At 34.1% G+C, this 12242-nt stretch overlaps 1 protein-coding gene across 1 annotated transcript; it reads right to left on the bottom strand.

Moving 5' to 3' along the window:
* Nucleotides 1-2021: 2021 nt before the first annotated feature.
* LOC110775984 (probable beta-1,3-galactosyltransferase 12) lies at nt 2022-8271 on the bottom strand. The gene is made up of 7 exons (XM_021980569.2): nt 7731-8271; nt 5639-5791; nt 5454-5536; nt 4500-4599; nt 4293-4406; nt 3097-3239; nt 2022-2899 (listed from the first exon to the last, which is right to left on the bottom strand). Exons 1-7 carry the CDS (start codon nt 8147-8149, stop codon nt 2802-2804), a joined length of 1110 nt encoding a protein of 369 aa, XP_021836261.1. The 5' UTR covers nt 8150-8271; the 3' UTR covers nt 2022-2801.
* Between the last annotated feature and the right edge of the window lie 3971 nt (nt 8272-12242).

Raw genomic sequence — 12242 nt, 5'->3', positions numbered from 1 at the left:
CTAATGAGCCGTTTGATAGTCGGTAATATAATGGTGGGAATGAGAATAAATCTAAGTGTTATTTGGCAAGAGAAGAACATCATGATGTCCATGGTAATGGAATTTTGTCTCAAACTATGTGTTTTTCTTCATAAATTTGCATTTCCACCTAATACCACTCCCAAATGGTAATGAAAGTTAATGGAATTTATAAGGAAAAATAGATAATTTTGAGTAAAGTAGCATTAACATGAGAATGGAAATTGATTTCCCCATAAATTTACATATTTCCTATGTTCCTTAAATATTACACCATGATTTACTTTTACTCCTCCAACACACTACTTTGACTCTTAATATCTGAAATCATGTATAAGTAAAAGCTATAAGAATTTGATATTTAGAAAATATATATCGATATGAATCTAACATGATCCCACATGGTTACAAATTTCCTTACGTATGAATCATAAAAAAATGACAAAGTCATAGTGTATAAAAAACAAGATAGTACGATATTTAATGAACAAAATAAGTATAAATTCATTCTCATTTACACCATTTATTACTGACTACCAAACAGGTCGTAAGAGTGTATATTGCAATGGAAGAATTAAACTACGGAGTAAGAGATTGTACATGTATTACTATTACCCCATATTTCTAAATAGCTATTGTACATGTAATTACTGGTTACCCCATATTAAAATTCATAGCTAGCTATCGGAAAACAATTTATTTTCTGATACCTAAACAAAATTTATCTTGTTTCTGAATACACTTAGCTAAGTTAAATGCGCATCAATATAACCATATATACAAAATATGATTGGTCTTAGACTTGCTAAGTTCAGCTACAACTTAGAAATTACACCCAAAAAATAAATAAATAAATAAAATAAGTCTTTGGGATATTATCAGTCAAGTTAAAACCTGAAATCTCTGAGAAAATGGGACAAAGAGAATTTATTTAGCAGCAGAGTAGTGTAAGATGTAGAAACAACGATGACTATATGAATCATCAAATTCATCATATCATTGATTTTATACAAATATAAACTTTATATTTATTAAAAAATACATGCAAGTTGATATTTGAGATAGGTTCGTATGGTAATATATTATGGTATATGAAAAAATACGTCCAAAATAATTTGGCGTTATTTCTGTCGAAAACAAGCAATTTGTTGTTTGTTTATGATACAACAAGAGTGTTGGCCAACTTCAGACCACACACTATATAAATATATATACGAACTTGATCGCGCTATCCTCAGCAATACTACTATTCTACTACAGGCTCGGCCCTAAAACTGAATGACAGGAGGTGGTCCAATGATGTTGGAAACTTTTTCGGCGAACCTTAGATTGATTTTAGCATACCTCTATAAGAACAATGCAGAAAATTATGCTCTCATAATGAACATTCAAAGAAATATCAAAATACACACGGATCTCTCAGGAAAGTGACTGTTTTCTCTAGTTTGATTTCTAGTGCATATAGAAAATATAAAGTTTTATATTTCCGGACGGCCCAACCCTGGTTTAGAAGGTTAAAATCGTCATTTCACCATAAATACAAGGGCGTTTTAGCGATTGAAGACGTCGAACACAAACAACCGTTATTTTATTACTAGGGAATATATGCGCATTTTTGGGAATACTCATCACATTATCAACTCAAAACAAGGCAACAAATATACTCCGTAATAAATTCTAATTTTACCCTCGCGTCACTAAAATCATAGGGGTAACGACAATTAAAGAAGTAAATCTTCGGCAAAAGGTCTTGCGCGCACAAGGTGTACAATAAATTTATTGTACACCAAGATAACTTTTATGCAGTTTTTCGTAACTTTAACCTATTTTCCTGTAACTTTTATATTATAAAATTAAAAAGTTGATAGATAAACATTTTAAAGGGTTAAATGATTAATTTATACATTATTAGTGATTTTGAAGAAATAATTTTTTATTCAAATAAAAAAATTTATCATTAAAAAATAGATAACTTTTACATATATAAATGTAACTTTAAAGCATTTTAAGTCAACTTTTACTTCGATGTACAATATTTATTGTATACCCATTGTAAATAAGAATTTGTGAATCTTCGGTATATTACACTAACTTATTACACGAGACACCAAAAGTTGGCCCCTAAAAGTGCAAGTTCATCGAAAAAATAGAAAATTATGCTCTAATCTCACAATAATACACGAAAGTCGCTCTAATCTCACAATGACTATATCGTGAAACCGTTCCAATACAAGATTTACCTTGTCAATGACCTAAAACTAAAATGAATGAATAGACTAGAGTACATTTATTAACTAAAACATGGAACTAATGTAATCTTCAAACAATTTTGTACCTGTAATTTTTCTTGCAGAACGCCGCAGCTGATAGTCTAGGCATCTTGCAGGCACAGGCAGAATCAACCATCGGAGAAGGATGCATATAACAAGGGTTTTATCACCTAAAATTTAACGATGCTGAAAATTTAAAGTGGGATTAGTTACAGCAAACTGAGAATAAACTCAGTTTTCAAAAAGACCCATGCGTTTTTATTTGAATATTAACACAACCCAGTATTCCTCCTAATACCTGTAAAAGAAATTCTACTATACCCTAAATACAAGGATCACCCGGGTAAAGAATGCCTATTGTACATTATATGAAATTTCAGGACTTCAATGGCATAATCCCCTTCTGAAAATCTACTCATTCTTGTGACATTTATCCATTCTGATTGCATTTCGAGTAATAGGAACAAAGCCATGCTTGAAGTGAAAGGGTTAATTGAACGAACATATAAAAACTTATCTATCATCATCCTCGTCTGGTGGGAGCGTTGGACTCTTAGAACACATACTAGTCTCATGAAGTTCCTTTAGTCTTGCGGCTGGATTGCATAAACCTGCTCAGCAAATCCCAGATTCTGTCATTAATAATACTGTCATAAAAGTACAAAATACAAATGCTATTCAAACACAAACCACGAAATGTAATATCTCAAAGAGATAAATCAACCAATTGAACATAGCTTTAAAGATACTATATAAGCATAATTGATCTGAAAGAAAGAGAGAGTGACGAGAGGAAGATGGTCCCCACCAGAACATTTTGGAATATCCCACACTCCGATCGATGTTGGCGTGCAACGAGGATCACATATAGCTCGGTTATCTTCATGATGAACATTCATGGCTAGCATCCATGAGCCAATGGTTACATCCTCATTGCTAAAAATTCTCAAACTGCGAGGGAAACACATTTTAAGCAATGCATAAGAACGGGGAGAAAAGACTAGAAACAAAATGGGAAATTCGGAGTCTAATCTCAGTATAAGCAGGTAACAAATAATGGCATGCCCAGCAATTCAATCAAAATGGTATTCTAGATTTGAGAATTCATTCTGTTGAGGGCAGATAAACTGCAGCGCCCTCAGTGGGTGATACACAACAACTTCACAATGGTAAGGCTTCACATCACGCAGACTCGCCGAAATATCCAACCACTTTCTTAATAGCTAAAGCGCTATCGTGCAATTCAGTTTTATCTTTATTGTCTCACTTCTAAGAGTTGTCTCTAGCCCCAACGACAATGAGACACACCACTGATGATCATAGTTTGCTCTATACAAGTTCATAAGCTACTTTTTATCATTCAACATTTTGAGATTTATGACCTTCATCTATATGTTTTCACATCTACACAGCTTTTGTTTGCATGCTTCTGAAGTCTAACTCTCACATACAGCTCAATTACACAATATCAAATACCTCCAGCAACTACTCAGCAGGATCTTCCGGGCCTTTATTTGATTCAAATATATGTCGAGGTAAAATATTAACATCTTTCAAATCATATTCCAAAACCAATGACATTATTTCCTGATCCTAACTAGAGTACAGTCCATAACACAAATTGTCAACTTTCACCATTCAAACAAAAGATAAATCTCGAAAGCCTCTTAAGAAACTTCTAAACCATTTACTTAATGTTCAACCACTCAATAATACCTATATACCAACTCTTCACGTTCACAATTAGTAATATATCCGTGCAATGCAAGGAAACTTTAAGGCAATGTTACGCGTAAACTATGACCATGACATAACACATACCAAATCTCGCTAAAGAGGGGGGGAATTAAATCAAAGCCACTAACTTTTCAATCAGGCCAACAAATATGAATCCAACATTGAATCAGTAAGTGAAAGAAAGAAAGACCGAAGATTAAGTGAGCCATAAGATATGAAAGGAAGCAACACTAGAAGCGGGAGGAAAAGGGAGGGGGAAGGGGTTACCTGTTATTCCTGGAAGAAGCCAATGAAGCAACGACTTCAGCAGATAGCATATACAAAGGAGCATAAGCATGCAAGAAGTATTCATTCCCAATAAGGTGTCCTTGACTTTCATACCTGAAAAACAATTGCATGACAAACAAATCAGTTTGAGACTTCAATTCTAATCTCAATTTTACAATGACACTATAGAACTCAATTTTCACTTGCCATTTCATTTTTGGGTCAGTGATGACAGGTCCTTTTTTCATGCAGCCTATGTAAGTCCTAGCATCAGTTCGCTCCTTGGCTAAAAGTGTAGCAAGCCTGTCTGACAAAGTCAAGATAGAGTGTTAATGTGTTATTTTGTACTCCCTGTTTCAGGAATTATAATCTGTAAATGGCATGTACTCCGTGTGCTATTTAGATAACTTTCCAAGTCCAGTCAGGAGAATGGCAGGAGCAGACTCGACTCAGAAATATATTGATGAAGTTTGGAATATAATTAAAGAATTTTGGATTTTATTACTGGTTTTCACTAGACCCTTTATAGACCAAACTCCTAACTTGAGTCCAAAGTTCAGAAAAACACACTTCGTATTTCGTATTAGTTTTAATATTGGATAAATACATAATTTCATTTCATTTCAATTTGGAAAATGATTAGCTAAATTAAGTTGTTATAACATTGATATTTTTATATTTAGCATAGAGTATTAATTTGGAAGTGCAGGGGTTAGCTTTTGCATAAGGAATCATGTAGAGATGTCGGCGAGAAGATTAAAATCTGCTCGTGATGTTCTCATAACCTCTTATTGAACATTGAAGGACTCCACTACCTTTCTGCAGGTCTCTGTAGACAAAGTCAAGGACTAGATTTAGACTACTTTGTTTACAGGCCTAGAAGAAATAGAGAAGTGAACTTATAATTTAGAGCAGTTTGGATAAGATTTAGAATCATAAATAAGTATTTGGAATTTTGGATATTATTGGATTACTCCGTACATTAAGACTCGTAAAAGAAGTATTTGGACCTTGTTGGATTGGACTTGCTAGTTGCTATTAGTGTGGCCCAAATTTGGACCCATTAAATCGAAATAAAATATTTCATATTAAATTTGTAATTCTAAAAAATTCATCTAATTTACACCCATATCTGTAAATTGTGAAACTACATATGCATACCTGGACGTAAATATATGTCATCACCGGCTTTAACATAATAATCTGCTTCAAAAAGTTCAAATGCTGCTATCAAAAATGCCAGGCTGCAAAGGAAGAGAAAAGGACAAGATGAAACAGGTGTTAGGGTGTCTCTCCACTCGATTGGGTTAAAGATACTGTCAAACCACAAAGCATACGACTTTTACGTTTTGTGTGGAGGGCTAGCATGTTCTTCTTCAACATCTATACGCATAAAATCTTTATACTTATCCACCTCTTGGTTAAGGGCAGCCATCTTTTTAGCATCTTTAGAACGCCCAATCACAAATCTGAAAGCTAAACCAGTAGCTTGCTCCAACCTACAGGCGGCAAAATACAACAGTGAACATAATATACAAGATTATCTACCATATGAATATAGAACTTTGGAGTTCAACATCTCAAGCAATTACTGGACTTGCACTAGATCATGTCAAAAAAAAAAAGGGTACTTGCATCAGGTAGAAATCCGAATTGTCATCATGAAAGAGGGGGAAAAGGCCGAAAATATCAACACATTCTACGTAGAACTTTCTGGAATTCTGCTTCTAATTTATCTATGAATAATTCCTGACATATATTCCATCTCCTCAATTTTTTACCTTACCAAGCAAGGTTACAGAATAATTCCAATCTTTTTTAATGACAATATCCTACATTTCCTTCCCATTTTCTGAAGTATATCTTACTATCCTATTTCAACCGCAATGTCACAAAACTTTGCTTCAAATTAGTCTACATCCATATTTTTTCCTCTCAACCCAAAAAGTCGCAAACATAAAATAAAATAAGTTAAAAACTAGAAATGGATTTGTTTAGGTTGAAACTTCCAAAGCATTCCTTTATTTCTCTTCATCTGGAATTTACCATCAGATTGAGGCTATGTTTAGTTCACCTAATTGCATGACATTATAATTCATTTGATTATTTGAGATCATATTAGATCATATCACATAAAAAAACATAATCACAATAGAAAAACTCATATCTACTTTTCAAAATACTTTGTATTTCATGATGGGATCGGGACAAACCTGATCACCGAAAAACACCAGTGAACTACACACAACCTTATTTTAGGCCAAAAACGAATAACCTCAAGAAGTATTGTTGTAAAAGGTTGCACGCCTTCATACACTACTTATATCTTAGTTGATTAACCGTCTTCTTTTTAAAATGGGTGCCTCGCTTGGCATATTGAAAATGGAGTCAGTTTTGCAGCTTTGACCTGTCGACTAAACCTAAATCTTTCCAGAAAAAACACCAGGAAACAAATTTGAAGAAATAAACTTGACAAGATACAAAAGTAAGGGGAAGATAACAAAAGCATTAAATCCGCTTTTTTATGTGAAGGAACTTTTACAAGCTACATACGAATCATGATTAACGGGGCAAGATAGTCTATTTCAGAAAAAGAGGAGCAACACCAATGAGGTCTTGGCCATGTGGTTAAGACGATAGATCTCAGCTTCGAATTCCCCCTACTCCTTTGTAATTTATATTGCCCTCGTGCCTCATTCGCAACAAAAAAAAGAAAAACAAATGGAGGAGCAAAAATATAATTGAAAATAGCAAGTCAAGTGGCAAAGACATGAACTCTCCTAGTCAAAGAAATGGAAAACATTATGTTAAGCTAGCTCCTCTTACAATGGCTTCCAGGGTACAAAAATGGACATACTAAGTGCCCTTCAAAGCACACCCAACAAGAAACTTGACTCCATTACCTAATCATAAACCACCCAATAGGCAGAATGTCCATCCCACACCCGGTTTAAAATAGCAACCTCTCACAACGACATGAGAATGTGAAACAGTGTAAAACTTTAACCGGATATAGGACAGAAGTTGCGCCTGATAAAGCATGCCAATGACAATACAAAATCATCTGCATCTATTATCATAATACCTCCTCAGGCATCCAAAACGATCTTTAAATAAAGAAAATAAATCCTGGATCACATAATAGTTGCTTAGTTTATAATTTAGTAGTGAAGTTACAACGTGCAATCAGTGGTTGGTTAAAGATTCGGGGGGTGGTTTCTCTCTACCAAAAACAATGTGCAATCTATGTTTCAAATCTAAATGCAACATTGATCTACTAATAGTCACACAATTTAGCTGCAAATCTGCAATATGAATCACACAAATTTCGCAACAAAATCAATGTAATCCCAACAAAAATCACGCAATTCTCACTGCATTGTATCAGAAATTAGCTAAAATTAAATTAAATTAGAGCAGATTATAAATGGGGGAAACCTCAAAAGACTTTCAGGATCAGACGGAAACCAAGTACTCCTCAAAGCCTCCCTTCGATCAAATGAGTCAAACCCAGTCAAAATCCCAACAAGCCCTAAGAACTTGGGCCGATCAAGGGAGTTCCCGCCATCTTTGATCTTGGAGGATCGTCGATTCTGAACCGTCGATAAGTAGTGACCACGGAAAGCATCCTGGACGCGGCCGCAGCGGAAGACGGGGGGCGAATTAGAGCGGGAGAAAGTGAGGAGAGAGAAAATGGTGCCGGAGATTCCGACGAGGAGGCAGACAATGGAAAATACGATAAAGGGTAAGGGTGGGCGGGAGGTGTGAGAAGATGGGATGAAGGGCCTTTTGGTCTTTTCGGATTTGGAGTATGGCTGGTTGTCGGCGGTTGGTAGCAAAGGAGAAGTTCGCGGCATTTTTGAGGGAGGAGAGAGAAAGAGAGATCTAAGGAAGAAGAAGATCTTGTGTTGAGTGTCGTCACTCGTCAATGGTAGTCGACTGTGTTCTTACTTCATTAGTTCACTGTCGTAACTGTACTACAGTACTAGTGCCCGTTTTTGGTTGGTGCAACCATATGAGTACACCTGACTAACGGGTTATTTGGATCGATTCGGATAGCTTTCAGTCAGAATTGGTTATTTCGGATCACTTTAACTTCGGGCCGGATTCGGGTATAGATCAAGCCTAATCCGGTTTAATTTGGTTTTTCGATGGTCAGGTTAGTCGGGATTGTGTCTGGAGTTTGGGTTAATGTCGATTTGATTCAGTTCGTATTGGATTAAAACATCTCCTTTCACCTTTCTGCTCCCTCCTTTCACTTTACTATCAATCATCAATACCTGGTATTTAAAAAAGAAAACCAAACTTTCTCAAAAAATTCTATACCTAGAAAGACACGTGTCTCATCTATCACTCTCCTAAAAAAAAAAAACCAACTCCATCTTCTGATTCTCCCCCTTTCAACATTCCAAACCAATTAATTTTCCATTAAATTGGCTCACTCATTCAACCTTCAAATTAAGTGTTATTTATTTATTTTAGTTAAAATTGACAATTACTTCGTTTCTCCAAATTGATATCTCAAATTTCACTCTTCTCCTCCCAATTATTTATTGCACCATTTTAGCAAATCAAATAATTGATTCATCAAGGACATAAATTCAAGACGTACGTTTGGAGTTCGTGAGTTTGGAGTAGTTAGCTATTAATATGATTGATTGGTGAGAATACTGAATTATTATTTTTTCAGGTAAGTGAACGAAAATATAAGTCACCGGATATAACCCCTATGCAAAAATTCATACTTTTTTGCGACTTTGTCTTTGGTATTACCTAAAATTAATAATTTTCACTGGGTTTGATTTTGTGTTTTACTTAGTTTCATTGAGTTTTTTTGTTGAATACCTGTGTTTTAGAAAAGTATCGTAATTGTTCATTTAGGAATTTCGTCTCTAATTAGTCCAATTCCATCTCAAAATGATGATTAGAGGCGGATTTGAGACAAAAATAGGGTCCCCCTATAGAAGGTGTCTCAAATTATTTGAGACGAAATTTTGGCAAATCCATTATAAATTTGAGAGGAACTTTGAAACTCCATATACAATTCAATATCAATTTTTATTTAGAGACAAAATTTTAATAATCTGTCTCAAATTTGAGATGCTTATAGTATCCGTCTCAAAATTCTTCTCTAATAATGCCTAATTTTACAATGTACGTTGCAAATGTTTCTTTTACCATTGAAATTTTAGCATGCATATATGGTTCATTTAAAAAGAAAGATTGACCTTCTCCAGAAAGAGCAACTTTAAATGCATATACAAGAGTACAAGACTACTAATCGCCAATAAGTCAGAGTCAATCATCATCGATCTTGCCTTGGCTCTGTCGAGACAGATATCAACGGAAACATGGGTCAATTAACAGAAGAAGAAAGCGGGGAAAGTTCGGCAAGATTGACATTGATGTTAGTAGTTCACCTTCTGACTTTTTCTTTATAAGAAGTGAAGTTTCAACATTTGAATAAAATGATTTACGGAGTACATACATATTCAAAACAATTTCAGGTTGTTTCCATTCGCAATTATACTTTTGGGGGCGTCTACTTTATTGAACCATACTCCATAAAAAAAATTTGCACTCAAATTATAAGTGATATTATTTGAGTTTAATGGTCGTATTAGTATTACGTACCCAATCACATCACGTATACACCGGAGATGGATGATAGAAGTAAGCACAAAAAAGTTGTTCATAGGTTCTTCCTGGATTTGAATATTAGTTAAGATATCATACCAAAAACTTTATTAGAGTTGCACTTATCTGTACTGTATTTTCTTATGATTTATGAGGTAGTAATATGATTATTTTGATGGTTAAATATTTGTACATGACTATAGTGTATGGTGTATTTCAGGACTCGTGAAAATAGCGAGGTTCAAGTTTGGGCATGAACAAATTCACGTATTATACGAAATCCGCATTTATGTTCCTCAGGTGCGCGCCTGCATTATATTTGTCGTACAACGTACTCTTGTACTTTTTATTTTTTATTTTATGAGGAAATAAAAAATTAGGCGAATTATCTGAAATTATCCTTACTAATGAAATACAATGACTCCAAAAAATATTTGTAGTAGAAGTCTTATACAATTAACAAGACATGTAATATCTTTAAGATAACTAATTTGTCCATAAAATAAAGATATGTTAGGTTCGTTTCATAGGTTTATTTTAGTGTAGTTATAACCTATTTTGGCTAAATTACAAAATAACTACTCGTACTACGTATAACAATAAAACATACGGAGTAAAAAACTAAATACGAACACTCATCAACCACCCAAATATTAAGAAAAAAATAACACACATATAAACTATCCTATATCCTAAGACTAGCCCGTGCCTTGCACGGGTCAAACGACTAGTTTTTGATAATTAGGTTCCAAAAATAATAATCTTGTTCACAATAAGGTGGATGACGTGGATCCATCGGTTTCTTTTCTCCCCTCGCAATTCTATATATTGTTTGTAAGGTAGTTCAACAAGTTCCTCACATTTAGTCCCGACATCAATGAAATTTCACATCCTCCAGTCTAATCTCTTTTGTCATTTTCATTCTTTACAAATTAAAGTTTTAATTGAAGTATTTTTCCTTTTTAATTGAATTATGTTGGTTTATCACTATAAGTTCGAAATACTTATATTATCCTTTTCAAATTCCGTCTTTAATAATGCATAATCTTGTAGTGGACTAGTCTTGCCTTTGTTACTAATTGTGTGAATATGAAAATGAAATGCTTACAAGTTTGATTATGTGCCGAGTTTAATGCTTGTAAATGAGAACTAATATCATGTTCAATCTAACTTTAAGGTTGGGATCTTATTTTAGGTCAATGTACTCGGATCAAAGTACATTTATTCAAGGCTGGACGAATGATTAAAACAATATGAAGGGTTCTCCAAGTTTTGTGCCTGCATGGATGAGAAAGCTACCATAGGGGCTCTACATGCTAGATGAGTCTGAAGATTCAGCTAATAGCTTTGAGTTTGATCCTTTCGATGTTAGTCGCCACGTAAATCCGCACAGCTTATCCTAGACAAGCTTATGTTTCATAAGTTTATGTATCTATAGTAACTTTGAAGATTAACGATGGAAGATATGTCAATAACTAATCACTAATGTGTATTTGCTAAAGCGTACAATACATTTTCCCATCACCTAATTGGCTAATTGTACCTTATGCCTCAATCTAAGATATTCAACAATCTTACGAACTTGTACTATGTATTACCCTTTCTAATTCCTAAAAGAATTAGATGATCCATTTGATAGAAATTTGAGGACGCACGTGTAAGTTTTGATGGACCTTAATTGTATAACAAAATTGTATTTTCATCATTGATTCATTAATAAAAATTGTACAACAATATTTGCGAGAGCCCATCTCTCTCACTTATATCTTTGGTAGAACTCTTGTTTCTACCTCTCACTCATGTTTTTTGTGGGAGCTCTCTTGATTTGCTCATCCTAAATTTATGCAAATACAACCTATTTATAGTTGTTCAATATAGGTCATCTTCATTCTCTAGAATTTTCTACCTCTTCACTAACTAGATTTTTCTAGACACTTTACTAGATATTTTTTAAGTAAATTCTAGACATTATTTTGACTAGATTTATCTACACACTTTACTACTAATTTTTATATAGTAATTCTAGATTTACATTTTTACAGATTTACATTTTAACACCATTTCCTAAATCGGCGGTTCCTACATCGGCGGATGAAAGCAAATGGGCATTTTGAAATTTTGTTCTTTCGTTAAACTAGCTTGGGTATCACATCACAAGATAGGAAAATGATGGAAACAAATATTATCTAACACCTTGAACTCGTATTTCATATCTCAGAAACTATGCAAACAACTAATTTGGGACGGAGTAAATATGACTCGACTGGGATAAAGCATACTCCCTACATCTCAATTACTAGCTTGTTCCATTTT

The sequence above is a fragment of the Spinacia oleracea genome, chromosome 1 (genome assembly GCF_020520425.1).
Source record: "Spinacia oleracea cultivar Varoflay chromosome 1, BTI_SOV_V1, whole genome shotgun sequence".
Lineage (NCBI taxonomy): Eukaryota > Viridiplantae > Streptophyta > Magnoliopsida > Caryophyllales > Amaranthaceae > Spinacia > Spinacia oleracea.
The sequence above is the reverse complement of the archived record's forward strand: the minus strand, read 5'-3'. Positions and strand labels throughout refer to the sequence as shown.

Bases quoted from the DNA above. Each gene is read 5' to 3' on its own strand.
- LOC110775984 (XM_021980569.2), bottom strand. From the start codon at position 8,149: ATGCCGCGAACTTCTCCTTTGCTACCAACCGCCGACAACCAGCCATAC. The intron at 5,792-7,730 runs GTTTCCCCCATT...TGCCGCCTGTAG, and splicing joins GATCCTGAAAGTCTTTTGAG to GTTGGAGCAAGCTACTGGTT. The intron at 4,600-5,453 runs GTATGCATATGT...TGACTTTGTCAG, and splicing joins TGACATATATTTACGTCCAG to ACAGGCTTGCTACACTTTTA.